The 20,366-nt window shown below is 38.4% G+C and overlaps 1 protein-coding gene across 1 annotated transcript in view; it reads right to left on the reverse strand.

The window, feature by feature from the left end:
* The window catches only part of NDUFS4 (NADH:ubiquinone oxidoreductase subunit S4), a 99,964-nt gene extending 81,067 nt beyond the window's left edge, over nt 1-18,897 (reverse strand). Inside the window, exon 1 of the mRNA XM_058564097.1 lies at nt 18,785-18,897. Coding sequence (XP_058420080.1) covers nt 18,785-18,882 — 98 coding nt within the window. The 5' untranslated portion in view covers nt 18,883-18,897. The remainder of the gene's footprint in view (nt 1-18,784) is intronic.
* Nucleotides 18,898-20,366: the final 1,469 nt, after the last annotated feature.

A 20,366-nucleotide genomic window follows, 5' to 3' on the forward strand; every position in this document is an offset into this window, starting at 1 on the left:
AAAAGTCATCATTTTCCAGTAATCTATAACACCATTGTCCATGACGGTTACCTTTAAAACCCAAATAGTTATTTCACAAGGAAAACAAAAATCTAAAATGTTATCCTGCGTAAGGAGACGCTACGAAATATTTTTAAATTTCCATACTATTCCATAATCAGATGAGCCCACACATGTTTACTAAGTATTTATTATATGCTAAGCACTGTGTTATGCTCTGAAAACACAAAGGTGAAGAAGAAACAGTTCCTGCTCCCAAAGAACTTAAGTCTATGGGGAAACACAGACAAGGAAATAGGCAATCAAAATAGGCAATATAATTTCAAGTATAATAAGTACTAGAAAGAGTAAGAGGTAAGAACAGGGGGCTCTAAGACCACACAGGATTAGTATTTAACCTAAGCTTTTGAATTCAAATAATGCTCCTTAGAGAAAGTGATGTATCAAGTGCCACCTGAAGGACGAAGAGGACCTAAATAGGCAAAGGGTGTTGAAGTGGGGTAAAGGCAGGGAGAACAGAGCAGAAAGCAGAAGAAACAGAAACTTAATTATAGGAGAGGGTGGGAGGGAGAGAGAGAGAGAGAACATGAGTGTGAGTAATCAGAGATTGCAAGTAGTTCCGAATCATTAAAATACAGTTTGAGTATAGCTAGAGATTGGGCCAGAAGGAAACAGATGAGAAAGTGGATGTCAAGGAGTAAACAGAAGATGTGAGCAGAGAATATGAAGAACTCTGTGGCATGCTGAGAAGTTTGGACACTATCCTATAGGCAACATAGAGAATAAATTAAGATTGATGACATGGAGACCAGTTATGAGGCAGGATGATAGTAACTACAGTTTCAGTAAGGATGGAAATTGAATGAGAGTTAGGAAAATAAATACTAGGATTGAATAACTAAATGATAGGAGGCTTAAGAGAGGGAGGAGACAAGAAGGATACACAGGTTTCTGGCTTAGATAACTGGCTGGGTGTTGGTGACAGTAATTAACAGAGAAAATGAGTGGAGTGGTGGAGGAGACAATCATCACCAAATTGTTTCAGATATGCTGTGACTGAGACAGATGCCTGTGGAAAAGCCAAGTGGAGATGTCCTGGTTAGAGCTAAAGGTCTAAAATCAAGAAAAAAGACACAGAGTCACTTCTTACCCAGAGAGTAGGTCCTAAAGTCAGTGTGTTAGGCAAAAATTTCAAATAGTAAAAATTATCTTTGGAAATCCTTTAGGAAGCCCCCACGTCCCTCAGTGGAGACTCACATACCATCTCTTAATAAGCCAGTCCTCTAGCACTGGAACCAACTGCTGTTTCTTTGGTTGGGTACGAAACGATCAGTAAGTAGAATAATGAGAGAATTAACTCAAATTTTTTAATGTTTCTAAAACATTTTCTACACTTGTTTAGTTGCCACATGTGTTGACTTTCTTGAGTGAAAAATGTATATGATGCTAATGAACTGTGTCCATTTAAGCTTTAGTGTAAACAGATAGTAATCGAAGTCATGGTAGATAAGATACAGGGAGAGTGTATTAGCTTCCTATTGCTGCTGTAACAAATTATCACAAAGTAAGTGGATTAAAACAACACAAATTTATTGTCTTATGCTTCTGAAGGTCAGAAGTACAAAATGAGTCTCACAGGGCTAATATCATGTGTCAGTAAGGCTGATTCCTTCTGGAGGCTCCAAGGGACAATCTGTTCCTTGTCTTTCCCAGCTTTTAGAGACTGCTGGCATTCCTTAGCATGTGGTCACATCACTCCAGTCTCTGCTTCCATAGTGACATTTCCTTCTCCTCTGACTCCTCCTGCATCCTTCTCATAAGAACCATTGTGATTACACTGAGCCCACCACGATAATCTCCAAACTCAAGATCCATTATCATATCTGCAAAGTCCCTTTTGCCATCTAAGGTAACATTCACGGTTCCGGGGATTAGGACATAGACGTACTGGAGGGGGGACATTATGCAGCCTAACACAGAGAGTATGCAAAGAATAAAGGTATTGGTAATTCTCTCATTTTTAATTTGGATGGTGGGTCCACACAAGTGCATTTTGCCATTATGCTTCCTAACATATATATGTTACATACATTCATGTGTATATAAAATATTGTATAATATAAAACATTTTAAAAAGAGTAAAGAACTATAAATCAAACTCTGAGAAACACTGACAGATCAAGGAGTGGGCAGAAGATGATGGGCATCCAAAGGGAACTGAGGAGGAGGAAAGCCAAAAAAGTAGTCAAAGGGAGAATCTTTCAAGAATGACAAAGTCATTTTTTTGGATTGCAAAGATCAAGTAAGATAAGGACTGAGAAGAGTCTATTCATTTTGCAACAGGGTCACTGGCGACCTTGATGAAAGCTATTTCCATGGAATGGTGGATGCCAAAAATAGATTGTGTTGAGCTGAGGAGTGCATGAGAGGTCACAATCTGGAAAAAGCCAGGTGCAAATAATTCTTTTATATACTCATGAATAAAACACTGTAAATAGACAAAATCCAAGATGCTCTGATAATCCAGGAAGAGGAACTAGAACCTAGGTAAGATTTACAAAAAGGAAAAAAAAAAATGTGGAGAAGGAAGAAAGGAACAAAAAGGAAAAGAAAGAAGTCACCAAAGAAAGAATAATGATGATGTTGATGACGATGTAATGTTGTTACAATTTATTAGGCACTTAGCATATGCCAGGCACTGCCCTAAACACTTTATATACTTTATGAAACAAAGATTATTATGTCCATTTGATGGAACAGAAAACAGGCACAAAGTAGGCACAGAGCTAGGAAGTGTTGGATCTGGGACTCAAATGTAGGTAAAGCTGACTCCAAAACGTGTCCTCCTAACTACTATTTTAGACTGATGTGATTGATCCAATAGAGTAGTTCAAGTAGTGAGAAAGCTAAGAATACAGCCTGGCACCATGGCTAATATCAGGAGTTAATAGGAAATCTCTGGAAAGCAGTTTTTCCCAAAGCTAGAGTTAAGGATGCTAGTACGAGATTATTAAGTGAATCAGAATGGTTTGAACTCAAAGCCAACAGATGAAATCTGAGACCAAAATAAAAACTTGAGCCCTAATGAGGAGCCACTTACAAGTAGTAACTAAGAGGTACTTAAATCATGAAATTCATCAGCAACAGAATAACAATTTTTTAAGTCTCAACTAAAGGAAGAGGAAACTGAAATTTGTGAAATAACCTTGGATGCATGTTGTATCCATCCCAGTGTTAACCATGCACTAAAATGATATGCTGAAACACAATAAGACGGAAGAGAAGGCTACCACCATAGTAATCAGTCAGAGATGACTTTCATGACATGAAATAACAAAGCGATTACCTCAGCGCGGAAATGCTCAATAAATGATAGCTATTCTTATAGATATAATTCTTATTCTAGTATAGAATTCTTATCATTAATAATTCTTATTAATGACAGAATTCTTATTATTAGCACCCCCCCCCCAAAAAAATAGGTTACAGAGACTCTCAAGTTGTAAGGAAACCTGTAACCGACACCTTTGGTACTCACATCACATTCCCTTGGCCCATCTGTCATTTCAGCCACAGCTATAGTAGCTCAGACTTAGATCATCCTCCAGCATCCCACCTCAAGTGATCCCATTATGCCTCAGGGCCTTCAGGAGCACAAGTATGGGTCAAAGTACAGAACAGCTAACACCTTCAACCAAAGGGAAATCAGAATCAGTGGATAAATGTTCAAGCCTTCTATCTTTCAAATGGGCAATACTGAAAGGCAATCTGTATGCTTCTCAGGAGGTGTCAGTGGAACTGAGCTTCTATTGCTCACAGCAGCAATCTCAATATCACACTTTTTTCTTTCACCCCTGTCTCACTCCGGGACTCTTCACTTCTAGTTCCTAGGTCAACTCTCAAATAAACCACCTACACCCATGTTCCTGTCTCAGACTCAACTTTAGGAAATGCCAATCTAAGACAAAGCCTGTCCACAAGACTCTCGAGAAATGATCATCTAGCCTTTGCCTGAATACTTCTTCCCTACACATTCATCCTCAAAGCAGACGTTCCAAAGGCATATATCCTAGTAAAGTCTGTAGAAATGCAGTTTTTGAGACTAGAAAAGAAATACAAATACTTGTTGAATGACTGAACAAACTTTAGCAAAGACCCAGAGTTCATTAGGAAAAAAGTTAAGAGGTCAGCCTCCACAATATATATAAACATTATTTGTTCCCTAAAGATATCTCAATATAAAATATTGCTAGGCCAGCCTTGGCCTAGTGCTTAAGTTCGGCACACTCCACTTCGGCAGCCCGGGTTTGGATCCTGGGTATGGACCTATACCACTCGTCTGTTAGTGGCCATACTGTGGCAGCGGCCCACATAAAAAAAGAAAAAAAGAGGAAGACTGGCAATGGATGTTAGCTCAGGGTGAATCTTCCTCAGCAAAAAAAAAAAAAAAATCCTGTCGTTAATTTTTGTTCAGGTAGCCCAGCTTTCATTACATCTGACTTCCAGGGTTCCTATGATCTACATGCATATGATACAGCATTATAAGTAGAATTACAAACAATGACTATATTATAGTAAACTCTTAGTCTCTTTAATCTGACTCAATTGAGTATCTCCCCCAATTTTTTTAAACTTGGTACCAAAGACGGGGATTTTCAGTTCCTCTCTAGTGATAAAGCTATAAGACATAAGAACGAAAAAATTTCCATCAGCTATGATATCTGCCGTGTAGGAAAAAACAATCTGAAACAGTAGCTGTCATTCAGAGAATGACAGAGACAAACTAGAAAGAGAGCCTCCGAGCTTTCTAGCTCTGGTCTCTGAGACTGGTTAGCAGTACCCCTGCCCTTTCTGTTGCTTGGTAACATAAACCAATTCCCTCTTCTTGCCTAAGCCAGTCATTTGAGTTTTTAGGATTCTGTGACTTGTAACTCAGAAAGGTCTAACACAAGAGCTAGTATAAACAAAACTTATAAGATCTAATACTCTCTATGGAAGGGCTACAAAGCCTGGGATCCTTGAATCCCCTAGAAATGTAACTCTGATTTTATATATATGAGTGTACAGGTTTCTAGAGAGAAGTCACCAAAACTTTCATCAGTTACTCAAAATAAATCCACATTCTCACAGAGAAGTTAAGATTTATTGGTTGATGGTCTAAACCAGTGACTCAATGTATTTTTCTGCCCACTTACAGGGACAACAAACTTCCATCTTTTATTAAATGTCATGATTTTCAACCAAGGGCACACGTATTTCGAAACCCTTTCTCTGCCCCATTTCTAAGATTCTGGTAGGTTAACTCCTTCCTTCCTCCCATTACAGTTGTGAATCAATGATTTAGAATCTGAAGGCATGAAGACCTTTTTGAGTCATTTTTAGACCTTTTAAATCTATTCAGATGTGCTAAAATATAACAAATATTAGAATTTAGCTTTAAAAATAATCCATCTTAGGATGGCTGGCCCTGGTAAGATGTAGTAAGCACACTCTTCCCTGTCTCTCCCATTGAATGCAACCATAAACTCTGGACAGGATGCACGGAACAGCTACTGAAGACTCTGCAAAGTAAATAGCAGGCAGATCAGGGAAGATCACCAGAATTCAAAGTACCACTCAACCAGCAGTGAGTTTACCATATTTTTTCCCACCAGTATCTGCTGCCTGAACTTAATGCAACTAGAAACCTGGAAGTGAGCACTGCTCCAGAAGAAGCACTCTGCCCCAAGGAACTAGAAAGGGAACTAATGGAAATGAGCGAGAGTGGAAATCAACCATTTTTTTCTCTTTTCTCTGTTCTCTCATCACCAAACATTAGCCAGAGGCAATCCTGCGGCCATGTGGAAACCTGCAAGAGCCAAAACTCTGAGAGAAGGAAATCTTTCTCTGCATTCATTGAGGTTGTAATTCTAAGAAGGTAGGACCAACACCTATTGTTTTTTTGGTTTTTCTTTCCTTTTTTTTTTTTTTGTTTTTTCTTTCTGTCCTCTTGTCCCTTAGCCCCTGATGCGAGTGCAACTGTAAGACTGCACTACAGAGCAGGGTAACAAGAGCCACAAGTTTCTGGATAGAAGCTGAAAAGGGAAACCCCAGGGAACTGGGTTTTCAGAACATATAGGAAAATCTCCAAATACTTGGAAATTAAACAAAACATCTCTAAATAATCCATGCATCGAAGAGGAAGTGTCAAGGGAAATAAGAAAATATTTTGAACCAAATGAAAATAAAACACAACATATCAAAATTTGTGGGATGAAACTAAAGCAATTCAAAAAAAAAAAAACAGAAGAGGGGCCGGCCCGGTGGCGCAAGCGGTTGGGTGCGCGCGCTCCGCTGCGGCGGCCCGGGTTCGCTGGTTCGGATCCCTGGCGCGCACCGACGCGCTGCTTGGTAGGCCATGCTGTGGCGGCGTCCCATATAAGGTGGAGGAAGATGGGCACGGATGTTGGCCCAGGGCCGTCTTCCTCAGCAAAAAAAGAGGAGGATTGGCGGATGTTAGCTCAGGGCTGATCTCCTCACAAAAAAAAAAAAAAACAAAAAAAACAGAAGATGAGGAAACACTTCCCAGCTCATTTTATGAGTCCAGCATTACCCTGATACCAAGTCTAAACAAAAACAATACAAAAAAAGAAAACCACAGACCAATATCCTTCATGAACACAGACGTAAAAATCCTCAACAAAATATTAGCAAAACAAATATGGCAACGTATAAAAAGAATTAAACAACACAACCAAGTGGGGTTTATCCTGAGAATGCAAGGCTGGTTCAATATTTGAAAATCAATCAATATAATCTACCATAGTTAACAGTCTAAATAAGAAAAACCACAAGACCATATGAATTGATGCAGAAAAGGCATTAAACAAAATATAACACCGATTCTTGATAGAAACTATTAGCAAACTAGAAGGAAACTTCCTTAATCTGATAAAAGGCATTTCTACAAAAAAAAATCTTTAGCTAACATTTTACTTAACGATGAAAAAACTGAATGCTTTTCCCTAAGACTGGCAAATGGCAAGAATGTTTACTGTCACCACTCTTTAACATCTTTCTGGAAACCAAAAAGAAACAAAAGGTGTAGAAATTGGAACAGAAAAAATAAATGGTCCCTATTCACAGTCTGCATGATTACCTATTTTAAAAATCCCAAAGAATCTACAAAATACTTATAGAAATAACAAGTGAATTTAGCAAGGTCACAGGATATAAAGTCAACACACAAAAATCAATCCTATTTCTTTTTTTTTTTTTTTGTGAGTGAGATCAGCCCTGAGCTAACATCTGTGCTAATCCTCCTCTTTTTGCTGAGGAAGACCGGCTCTGAGCTAACATCTATTGCCAATCCTCCTTTTTTCTCCCCAAAGCCCCAGTAGATAGTTGTATGTCATAGTTGCACATCCTTCTAGTTGCTGTATGTGGGATGCAGCCTCAGCATGGCCGGAGAAGCGGTGCATTGGTGCGCGCCCGGGATCCGAACCCAGGCCGCCAGTAGCGGAGCGCGCGCACTTAACCGCTAAGCCACTGGGGAGGCCCCAGTCCTATTTCTATATACAGCAATATACAATTAGAAACTGATATTCTAAAAACAATGCTATTTACCATAGTCCCCCAAAATTGAGATACTTAGGCATAAATCTGACAAATCATATATAGGATCTGCACATTCAAAACCACAAAACAGTGATGAAAGAAATCAATAAATAAATGAAGAGAAATACCATATTTATGTGTTGGAAGACTCAACATAGTAAAAAAGACAACTCTCCTAAAATTGATCTATGGATTTAAAACAATACCAATCAAAATCCCAGATGAATTTTTCATAGATATAGATAAACTGATTCTAAACTTTAGATGGAAAGGCAAAAGAACTAGAATAGCTTAAAAATTTTTTGAAAAAAGAATGAAACTGGAAGAATTACAACTACTTAATTATAATACACATTTATTATAAAGCTATAGTAATCAAGATTGTGTGATATTCGCAAAGGGATTTAGAGCAATGGAACAGAATAGAGAATACAAAAACAGACCTAGACAAACATAACCAATTGATAGCTGACAAAGTTGCAAAAGCAATTCAATGGAAAAAGGATAGTCTTTACAATAAATGGTGTTGGAACAAGTGTACATCCATACACAAAAAACTTAACTTCAACCTAAATTTCATACTCTATACAAAAATTCACTCAGAATGGATCATAGATATGAATGTAAAACATAAAACTTCAAAACTTCATGAAGGAAACATAGGAAAAAAATCTTCATGGCCTTGGGTTAGGCCATGATATGACATGTTCTTAAATATGACAACAGGGCTGGTCCCGTGGCTTAGTGGTTAAGTGTGCGTGCTCTGCTACTGGTGGCCTGGGTTTGGATCCCGGGCACGCACCGACACACAGCTGCTCCAGCCATGCTGTGGCCGCATTCCACATACAGCAACTAGAAGGATGTGCAATTATGACATACAACTATCTACTGGGGCTTTGGGGGAAAAAAAAAAAAAGGAGGAGGATTGGCAATAGATGTTAGCTCAGAGCCGGTCTTCCTCAGCAAAAAGAGGAGGATTAGCACGGATGTTAGCTCAGGGCTGATCTTCCTCACACACATACACACAAAAATATGACAACAAAAGTACAATCCATAAAAGAAAACTGGTAAACTGGACTTTATCAAAATTAAGAAAATTTACTCTATGAAAAATACCATTAAGGGCCGGCCCCGTGGCTTAGCGGTTAAGCGCGTGCGCTCTGCGGCTGGCGGCCCGGGTTCGGATCCCGGACGTGCACCGACGCACCGCTTCTCCAGCCATGCTGAGGCTGCATCCCACATACAGCAACTAGAAGGATGTGCAGCTATGACATACAACTATCTACTGGGGCTTTGGGGGGGAAAAATAAATAAATGAAATTATAAAAAAAAAAAAAAAACCATTAAAAGAATGAAAAGAAAAGCTACAGATTGGGAGAAAATATTTGCAAACCACATATCTGACAAAGGATTATATCCAGAATATTTTAAGAACTCAAAGCTCAACAATAAGAAAATAAACAACCCAATTAAAAAATGGGTAAAAGACATGAACAGACACTTCACCAAAATCCAACATCATTCGCCACTGGGGAAATGCATATTAAAACCACAATGAGTTAGCCATCATGGAAATGCAAAATCAAAACCACCAGATACCACTTCATACTCACTAGGACAGTTATAATAAAGAAGATAATAACAAGCACTGATAAGGCTGTGAAGACACTGGAACCTTCATTACCTACTGCTGGTGGGAACGTAAAATGGTGCAGCCACCTTGGAAAGAGTCTGGCAGTTAACTCAAAAGGCTAAACACAGCGTTAGCACATTATCCAGCAATTCAACTCCTCTGTATATATCCAAAAGAATGAAAATATATGTCCATGCAAAAACTTGTACACAAATGTTCATAAGACATTATTCATAATAGCCAAAAGGTGGAAACAAACCCAATGTCCACCAACTAATGGATAAATAAAATATGGTATGTCCATTCAATAAAATACTATTCATCAGTAAAAAGGAATAAAGTACTAATAGATGCTACAACTTGGATAAACCTTGAAAATATTATGCTAAGAAAAAGAAGCATCACAAAAGATCACATGATTCCATTTGTATGAAATATGCAGAATAGACAAACCTATAGACAGAAAGTAGATGAGTGGTTGCCTAGGGCTGGGGGGAAGGGAGAGTGTCTGCTAGTGGGCATGGGGTTTCGTTTTGGGATAATGAAAATGTTCTAAAATTGACTGTGAATAGTTGCATAAGTCTGTGAATATACTAAAAACCATCAAATCATATACTTAGATGAGTGAATTTTATGGTATGTTAATTACATCTCAATAAAGTTGTTATAAAAAATCCACAATGAAATACCATTATACACCTACTAAAATGGCTAAATTTAAAAATACTGACAATACCAATGTTAATGAGGATAAAGAGCAACTAAACTTTCATACACTGCTGGTGGAAAAGCAAAATGGTATGACCATTCTGGAACATGGTTTGGTAGTTATCATATAAAGTTTAAACATATATTACCTATGACCCAGGAATCTCCCTCCTGGGTATCTACTCTAGAGAAATGAAATCATGTTTACACAAAACCCAGTACACAAGTGTTTATAGGGGCTCTAATTATAATTGCCAAAAAGTGGAAATAATCCAAATGTCCTTCAAGGAGTGAAGGGATAAATAAACTGTGGTATATCTACACAATGGAATACTACTTAGCGATAAAAAGGAATGAACCACTGATACATACAACAACTTGGATGAATCTCAAAGGCATTATGCTGAGTGAAAAAAATCAATCTTCATAAGGTTGCATACTATATGGTTCCACTTATACTACAGCCTCAAAATTACAAAACTATGGAGATGAAGAAAAGATAACCTGTTGCCAGAGATTAGAGGAGATGGGAGGGATAACTTGAGGGAGTCTTTTCGGGTGAAGTCTTTTGGTCTTCTATACCCTGATTACTGTGGTGGTTACACAAATCTATACATGTGTTAAAACTCTAAAAACTGTTCACCAAAAGGAAAAAGGTGAATTTTTCTTTATAATTTTAAAACTAAAAAGTTTTTAAATCCAACTTAGAGTCAACTCTTCTCTTTAATTTCGACTCACTAAGCTAACACTTCTAATAATCTCATTTAGTTAAAAGTACAGTATATAGTTCAAAGAAAGACATTGGCAAGGAGCGGTACTAAGGAGTACCAGGAGGTAGTAAAGCATTAGGAATTTTGGTCATTTATAATAAAGGGTAAACAAACTGGACATGCTAAGCCTGGAGCACAGACTTGAAGGGACAATGAGTGACGACAAATGTCTTCAATTATCTGAAGGGCTGACGTGTGCATGGGGGTTAGAATTTTTCTATATAGCATTAAAGGGAAACATCATTTACTGAGTCTAAAAATATAGAGGGTTTTCTAGGGCTACCAGAAATTCACCATATATTCCTCAACTGCTAGATAATCAAGAAGCAGAAAGTTCTAGAGATTCTTGCATTAAATAAAGGGTCAGACAGGATGATCCTAGAGTTTTCTAACTCAAACATTATATGAATCTATGAACTATAACTTCTAGAGTTAACCTACCAAAGTAGAAGACACTGAACATCTAAAAAGTTATCCCTTCCTGCCAGATTATCACCTTTCATTGTATGAAAGTAAATATTATAAAGCACTTTAAGTTTCAAATTTTTAAAAAGAATAAATACAAAATCTTAACAAAAGCCATATTGAGACCTATTTTATTTCTCCAAATCTCATTTGTACTGAGGATATTAAAATTAAATTCAAATTAATAATGTCTAATTAAATCTAATTTCATTAGACTTAAAAGACAAAAGTTATAAATTTAATGCAAATTTCTATAAGTATATTGAAGAAATCTCTTGGAAAAAAAGTACTCTTTCCACACAAAGAGTGGTAGTCCTCAAAAGAGCCAAAACATCTGTATTCACTTTAAAGCTCATCAAGACAGACTGACATTTTTAGGAGAAGCATATGGGTTGCTGAACAGTCACCTAGAACAGGATCTTTTGTCTAGTAAACCCTATTCAAGGACCATTTACTTATGTATGGAGTGGCTGAATAAAGGAAAGAACATATTTTTGAGTCCTAGAAAACACAAAGAAAGAAACTCTTGATCTAGCTTTGTTAAGGATATAACAAAAACATATAACAAAGCAGCCAGATCTCTACTCTAAGAGGCAGTGTTCAACATCTGAAACAATTCTAAGAAATCATTGAAACAAAATAACTCTAGAAAAGCATGAAACTTTCTTAGAGAACTACATCCAGCCAAAGACCACCTCCCTAAAAAAAGTATTTTCATTTTAAAGGATAAAACACTTCTTTTTAAAACTTTGAAGAGCAGAGTTCAACAGCTGTGCTATATTAAACCTGAGCCCTTCCAAAAGGAAGAACAAGGGTCTCTAGAGAGCGAGTAACATGGCCTGCTTTCTCCAAAATTATCAAAATGCTTGCTTTGCCTCAAAGGGAAGTTTCTCCAAGAAAAAGCCTCTATACGGTGCATGGGTGAAAAACATAAAACTTAGATTAGGAAAATATACAAGAAGGGAAGCATTTTTGTTTGTTTCTGGAAATCTCCTCCATCTCTCCTGCAAGGAAAAATGCACTTTGAATTTTTTCAAGATATAGCATGGAAACTATCAAAAAATAAAATAAGGGCCGGCCCCGTGGCTTAGTGGTTAAGTGGGCGCACTCCGCTGCTGGCGGCCCGGGTTCGGATCCCGGGCGAGCACCGACGCACCGCTTCTCCGGCCATGCTGAGGCCGCGTCCCACATACAGCAACTAGAATGGATGTGCAACTACGACATACAACTATCTACCGGGGCTTTGGGGGAAAAATAAATAAATAAAATCTTTAAAAAATAAAATAAAATAAAATAAAATAAAATAAAATAAAATAAAATAAAATAAAAATAAAATAAAACAGTAGTTCTCAGCCCAAGCTTCCCATCAGAATGACCATGGAGCTAAGCCTTAACCTAAACTTACTGAAACAACATATATCGGGGCCAAGGCATCTGAACTTTTTATGTACACAACAGGTGATTTTGATGCACAGCAAGGGTTTAAAAACCACTGAACAGTGGCCAGCCCCGTGGCTTAGCGGTTGGGTGCGCACGCTCTGCTGCTGGCTGCCCGAGTTCGGATCCCAGGCGCGCACCCACGCACCACTTCTCCAGCCATGCTGAGGCCGCGTCCCACATACAGCAACTAGAAGGATGAGCAACTATGACATACAACTATCTACTGGGGCTTTGGGGGAAAAAAAAGGAAGACAATTGGCAATAGATGTTGGCTCAGGGCCAGTCTTCCTCAGCAAAGGGAGGAGGATTGGCATGGATGTTAGCTCAGGGCTGATCTTCCTCACAAAAAAAATAATAATAATAAAAAAATAAAAACCACTGAACAGGAACACGATCGTATAAAGAAAAATTAAGTCTAGTGAGTAAAGACAAGAAGAAAATGTCACATTTGAGCAACTAATTAGTTCTAAAGAACCTAAGGTTGTATTCACCTATCAAAATACTCAATAACAGACAACAGGAAAAGAATTTGAAACAGAAATTCTGAATTGCTCTCATGCCATTACTTAAAGGACAAAAGACTTAGAATAGTTTGCTAAAATATCCAAATATTTAGATGGAAGTCTTTATGAAGAATGTGGCCACTGCATAATTCAGGTACAATAAGGTTCCATCCAGGTCTTTGGACACTGCAAACTAAAAAAGAAAAGTTACAATAAGAGCTCACGGGGGCCGGCCCCGTGGCTTAGCGGTTAAGTGCTCGCGCTCCGGTGCTGGCGGCCCCAGCTTCGGATCCCGGGCGCGCACCAACACACTGCTTCTCCGGCCATGCGGAGGCCGCGTCCCACATACAGCAACTAGAAGGATGTGCAACTATGACATACAACTATCCACTGGGGCTTTGGGGGGAAAATAAATAAATAAATAAAATCTTTAAAAAAAAAAAAGCCTCTCACCAAAAATAATTACAAAACTTAGGGGAAAAAAATCCACACTATAAAAAAACAAAACAAAAGAAACCTAACTCCTCAATTGAAGACTCTCAATTTACAAAAGGAACAGTGGAGTGCAAGTACAGAGCATCAGTCTCTCAAATAAAGAACATACCTTGCTAAAAGGAAAACAGAGGAGACCACTAGCGTTTTAATTTACTATTACCAGACATAATATTTCTCACTGCAAAAGTCAACATATTCCTTTAGACTGCTAAATCAGACTATTTCCTAGCAAACTTAAAAATCTGTTTCCTCATTTATATCTGTTTCCTCATCTGAAAAATGAGAATGAGAACACCTGACTTCACAGGATTACTGTGAAAAATACATGAGATAATGTAGGGAAAATCCTGGACACAGCCACTAACACACAGCGAGAATTAAATGTTAGCTGCTATTATTAATTTGTGCTCAGAACAAATACAATAAAAATGACTCTCAACTTTCACCAAGAGATATATTTTAGAAGCTTTCCCATTTGAAACTGTCTTATTCTGTATTCACCCCAGAGCCAGAGACCTCTTGCAACATGCATTACAAAGGAACCAAGTTGCTCCATCTTTCTCCATTAAGCCTCATGTATTATTAATTTTTAAAAACTTCATGTAAAGTAGCTTGCAGAGAGTAAGTCTAATAATCACATTAAGTTACTATCATTCCAAAAAAGCTCTCATATTTCATGAGTACCCTTTCCCAAATAAATTCATTTCCCCCTCTTTTTTTAATTTGAATACAGGAGGATCAGGACACTTGTCAAGGAAATATGTGAGTATAAAAAAATCAATCTATAAGACAACTTCAGTCCAGAAATTAACAGAGGTTTAGGTGAATATCCTAAACTCAGACCACTGCAAATAATTGGAACAGAATGTGCTATAGACATCTTATATTCACATTCATGTAGGTTAGTGCCTGCCTGGCTTTAACTGATGAGGCTATTAACAGACATACTGCCTACGGTTTCCTGCTTTTCCTCACAATCATGTATCTCTAAATATGCATTTACTCATCTATGTGATAAGCATTTACCTTTTATGTGTAAGCCATTCACTAGGTGCTGTGAAGTATACAAAAATAAATAAAATTTTTTCCAGCCCTTCAAAAGCCTGTGAGCTCACTGGACCATCAGTCCATGTGCTAAGACCTGCTCATTTGCAAATGTGTGTGTGTAAAAAACGGTCAGTATAGGTTGTTACGCCGAGGTAATCAACAATCTAAACATCTTTGTGGCTTAAAACAAAGCTTTATTTCTTAGTTACTTTATATTTTATATAACCTACGAGAATAAGCTTCTGCTTTGCTCCACGTTATCTTCATTCCAGGAGCAAAGCGACATGGCAAAACGTTCATTTCCAAGGGAAAAAGGACATGGCAAAACATGGGACAGTTCTTAAAGCTTCTGCTTGACATGGCATATCATTTACGGTAATATTTCATTGGCCAAAACAAGTCACTTAGCCAATGGGGCAGTGATGCATAATCTTGTCACAGGGAAGAAAATATTTTAAACAATAATACCATCTAGATTAAAGAAAAGAAATATATTAAGGCTATTCAAACTAATAATAAAATTAGCACTTATTAGGTAAGGTTTACTATGTGCCAGACACTATTCTAACATTTATTAGTAGTAAAATATTTAATTCTCCTAAGAATAATTCAACAAAGATGTCTGCTACTGATGAAAACAGATCAACTAATGATAGGTATTTTTTTAATGAGGAAAATAAGCAAAACAATGAAACCTATTAGAAGACACTAGAAACATGTCACACTCACAAAACTTGGCTTTGATATGTTCAAAGACAGCAAAAGTAGCTGCCCTTCAGAGAGGAATTTGTTTATCCAGCCTATCTGAAGTAGAAGTTAATCTACAGATTTTAAATGTCCTAAATATTTCTCAAATTTGGGCTGAGACAGTTTCCCCGGCAAAGTGTAATATACATAGAACGTTTGTCAACCTTAGAACCTCTTAATCATTGGAGGTTGCTGCAGACTGGTAATTTCATACTGGCTTATCTAATGCTGAAAAAGGAAACAGAGTAACAGAATAGAGCCAGAGATTGGAGCACAAAATAGGCCTCACAAAAAGGTCCCACACACTTAGTCCCCACTACAGTCATTAATTAACACCCTCTGCGGACCCTAAGGAGCTATGTTTGAGGTAAACACAAGACTCAGTCCAAATTGAGAAGTGATGAAACAAGGCTAGGTGAGATGAGTATAAATGAATAGGTAAAAAACAAAACAAAAACAAAAACCTCTGCATCAGATGTCCTGAGTCCTAAGTATTGCTATTTTGAAATAGAGTGCTATTTTATCTGGCTTTCAGATTAATATCCTAAATAGTTAAACCTACCCTGGACAATCCCTTAGAAAAGTCAGGGAAAGTGAGGACAAATGTAGGCCATTTATCCTCCTCTCATTGAGTTCAGGGAAATGAGAAGCACGTGGAAACTTAAGACTTATTCTACAGCGAGAGTTCAGTAACTAGATGAACTGAATTATCTACACTGTTTAAATAATTGTTTTCTCTCTCTTTCTGCGTATATGTTGTTGGGCTTCTAGGTCTGCTTGTTTTTACTAATATATTATAGTTAAATTCATATAAGTTAATGTAGCAGTTAACTGCTTCTTTCCTTCTACGGATAGTTCCTTTTCTTCAATATTTGTATTTGTTTACTTCCCCCCCTTACCAAGTGCCTTACTGATTTTACTCTCCCTCATTTTACTCAAATGATCTGAAATGTTACATCGTTTGCAAATGTTTTCTAAGCATTACAATAAAATGAATTTTAGATGTAGATTTCCCCATTAACTGTTCTCTTTCCACACTCAACCTTTTAAAAGATCCTCTTTACTTTCAAATCATAATGGAAAGAGTGCTTAAAGAGGACAAGCAAATAATATGTAAAGGAAAAGGGCCATAAACTTCCTTCAAGGTGAGAAGAGCATCGTAAGTTCTTTGGGTAAAAAGTGGTATAAAAAGCAAATAAATGTGTCATTTGATTTGTGTTCAAAATTTGTTTTCTTTGGCTTCTAAGTTTTTAAAAGAGTGAAACAGGGAGCTGGCCCCATGGGGTAGTTCTAAGCTTGGAGCACTCAGCTTTAGCAACCCAGGTTCACAGGTTCGGATGCCAGGTGCGGACTTAGACCACTCTCAGCCATGCTGTGTCAGCAACCCACATACAAAGTGGAGGAAGACTGGCAACAGATGTTAGCTCAGGGTGAAGCTTCCTCAAGAAAAAAAAAAAATTTTAAGTGTGAAACAAAGGTCATTTTACATGACTTAAAATTTTATTTTCAAATCTCTTCTAACAAATTTTCAAGCAAAAACTCTTTAAATTTGCATAGGTAGTACAAATTATCATCAAAGTTTCCAAATTCTGGGGCCGGCCCAGTGGCCCAAGCGGTTAAGTGCACATGCTCCCCTGCAGCGGCCCGGGGTTTGCCGGTTCGGATCCCGGGCGCGCACCCAGACACACCGCTTGTCAAGCCATGCTGTGGCGGCGTCCCATATAAAGTGGAGGAAGATGGGCACAGATGTTAGCCCAGGGCCAGTCTTCCTCAGCAAAAAAAAAAAAAGAGGAGGATTGGCAGATGTTAGCACAGGGCTGATCTTCCTCACAAGAAAAAAAAAAGAAGTTTCCAAATTCTAGTATCTTAACTTCAACTACTGTAATTGCTGACAAAATATCTGTGACATAAGCTTAGATTTACAATCACGTTTTGATTAGCCATGCACCAGCGGAACTTTCAAATTTGTTTGCAGTTCTAGGGCTACTGTGAATACATTATTATTTGGGAATGCAAAATTAATCTCCATAATGTCTAGTGGAACAAGAATTAACCTGGCTACCTCGATTCTATCCCTAAGTCAACCAGTGGAGTATTTTACCTTAGAGAAACACTTTCCATTCGTCAAGTTGCCCATATGTAGAACAGTTAACTATAAACTTTTTACCTTCCCCCAATCTTAGCATCCTTATTTTTCAATGACTATATTATGTATATCTCTCTCTACTATTGCCTTCAAGCCTTTTCATAAGCCATTGACCTTACCCAGGACATCCTCTTCTTTCCTACCCAACAACAACTATTTAAAACTTTAATAAAACTTACCTTCAGAAATCCTTTCTAATTAACTCTAGTTCTAAGTCTCTGCATTCCCTTTATATATATTTAATAAAACACTAAATTAATTAGCATTTGACCAGATCTTTTTTTCCAATTTTTAACCACCCCCATTCCTCCCACCTCCTTCACAACTGTTCATCCAGTCTTTCCATCGTTGTTCTAAGCACTTAATGTAATCTGCACAGCATGCAGAAGACACTCAATATTAAGCCCTGGTTTATATTTATACTAAGAAGCTGTGAAAACAGCGATAAAAAAAATGCTTCACAGATAAAAGCGCTAGTGTGTGCATGTATGCCGTTGTGGTAGTGTTATAACGCAGTCGGGAAAATTCAGAAAAATAGGGAAATGGAGGATTAAGTAAAGCAGTCAGGAAAAAAGAAATCACCAGCACAAAAATGCTTCAAGGCAAAACAATAACAATCTCTGAATCATTGCGAGGCTTTAATAAAACTTTGGATAAGAAACCTCCTAGCATTACCACTAGCCTTTTAAAAACTACCTTCCCATGTTAGTAGCAGTGAGATTTTTACTACCACTGAATTCCAACCAAGTTTTCCTTCCAAGCAGACTGATGAATAAAACATCTTTCTGTTCAGAAACCCAATCGATACCACTTGAAGCCGCGGAAAGAAGAGAGGGATTTACCCCTCCAGCAAGGATTGGAGTATGGGCAAACAGGTGAAGAACGGAGGGGTGCGGAAGGTGGGGAGGAAATCAGTGAGACTCCTCCCCTTCTCTGGGGCTGGGGCCCGGCTCGCAGCTCCGGAGACAACCCCACCCCACAGACCCTCTCCCATAGCAACAGCCCCTAAGTTTCCAAGAAACCAAAGGTCCTCCTCGCCCCTGCCCGCATTCATGCCCCCACCCGCCAGGCCAGCGCCCCTCGATCGCAGCTAGTCCCAAATCCGCCCGCCCTCTCCCGAGCAAAGGGTCAAGAGAGAACGCTTTCCCCGAGGTCCGGGACCTGGCCAGCAGAGACCTCCGCAAAAGTGGAGAGACCTGAGAAGCTAGAAGCAGCAGCCTGACAATCCTGTTACCTGGTCGGAACCCTGGAAACGGAAATGGCAGCTACAGCAGCTGCCCTTCTCCTCCACAACGCTTGCCTCAGCGCCACTGACATTGAGACGGCCGCCATCTTGCTGCAGGCAAACACCAGGACGGATCACCGCAAGGGACAAACTTCCTTCGTTCTCAAGCCAGTGTAACCACAATGTAGTGGAGTGGTTTTTTTGTGTATTTTATTTTTGTTTGCCGTTTTGTTAAATACTGGAGTTTAGAAAAGAGGTGAAAGGTTTGGTTGAAAGAGATAAGAAGGAAAATGGATGGGAGAGAAATGCAGAAGTACATTAAGTGTAAATATTACCACCATAAAGTGTAATCCTTGTTTGTTGTTAGGACTGGTTATTTAATGAAAAGACCAAAAGAAAATACTTGAAAATTTAAACACCTGCAACTCATAATTGTTTCAAAGGACTCAGAATATTTGGGGCTGAGCCCACTGGAAGAGCCAGAGGGCTCTTTGGGTTCTTGAGAACCTAAAGTAGTACTTTTCCAAAGTGTTGCCAGATTCAGTTTGCAAGCCCTCAGGAAAGGGCTGTATTCAGTTTGATGTTTTGTAGTTGTAATGATCATATTTTCCAAACGACAAGCCTGGACACATGGCCTGAAAAAGGATTATTTTTTTGACATGTGGATTTATATTAAAAACGAATGGAACATAGTATTTGATATCACTGTTTTCCCAGTAAATCCTGAATGTGTGGTCATAGTCCGTAAACACCAGGAATATTATTAATGCTCCATACATATAAAACAAAAATTATCTTCTGAGACAAGTGTTGGAAACATGTTTGTATTGTGGGCTGCTGACCTTAAGAGCAATGATTAACTGTGGATTATATAAAATAAAAAGCAGGTTGGTTTGTGGGATTTGTTTTTTAAGAGATTTTTTAAAAAGTTAGAACGTTGCTGCTTTTAAAATTAAGCACATGGAACCATAACCTTTGTTAAAAGAATAGGATTAACAGGAGGATGGGAAATAACTTGGTTCTGCATATGGCCAGTTAAAGGAAAACTCAATACACAAGGCAAAGGGGGCAAGAAAGAGATTTAGCACCGTAGCACCTAGCACCAAAGGAAAAGAAAGCCATGTCCAGGGAGAGAGGAAATGCACAGAAAGATGAAGGAAAGCTAAGGAGAGATGTCTCAGAGGGAATTTTCTTTTAAACTTTTTTTTTAATTTTTCTTTTTTCTTTCTTTCTTTTTTTTTTTTTTTTTTGAGGAAGATCAGCCCTGAGCTAACATCCATACTAATCCTCCTCTTTTTGCTGAGGAAGACCAGCCCTGAGCTAACATCTATTGCCAATCCTCCTCCTTTTTTCCTGAAGGCCCCACTAGATAGTTGTATGTCGTAGTTGCACATCCTTCTAGTTGCTGTATGTGGGACGCCGCCTCAGCATGACCTGACAAGCGGTGCGTAGGTGCAGGTGCGTGCCCAGGATCTGAACCTGGGCTGCCAGTAGCGGAGCGTGCGCACTTAACCGCTAAGCCATGGGGCTGGCCCTCTTTTAAATGTTTTATTTTGAAATAATTATAGATTTCACAGGAAGTTGCAAAAGT

Source organism: Diceros bicornis, chromosome 20, assembly GCF_020826845.1.
Source record: "Diceros bicornis minor isolate mBicDic1 chromosome 20, mDicBic1.mat.cur, whole genome shotgun sequence".
Classification (NCBI taxonomy): Eukaryota; Metazoa; Chordata; class Mammalia; order Perissodactyla; family Rhinocerotidae; genus Diceros; species Diceros bicornis.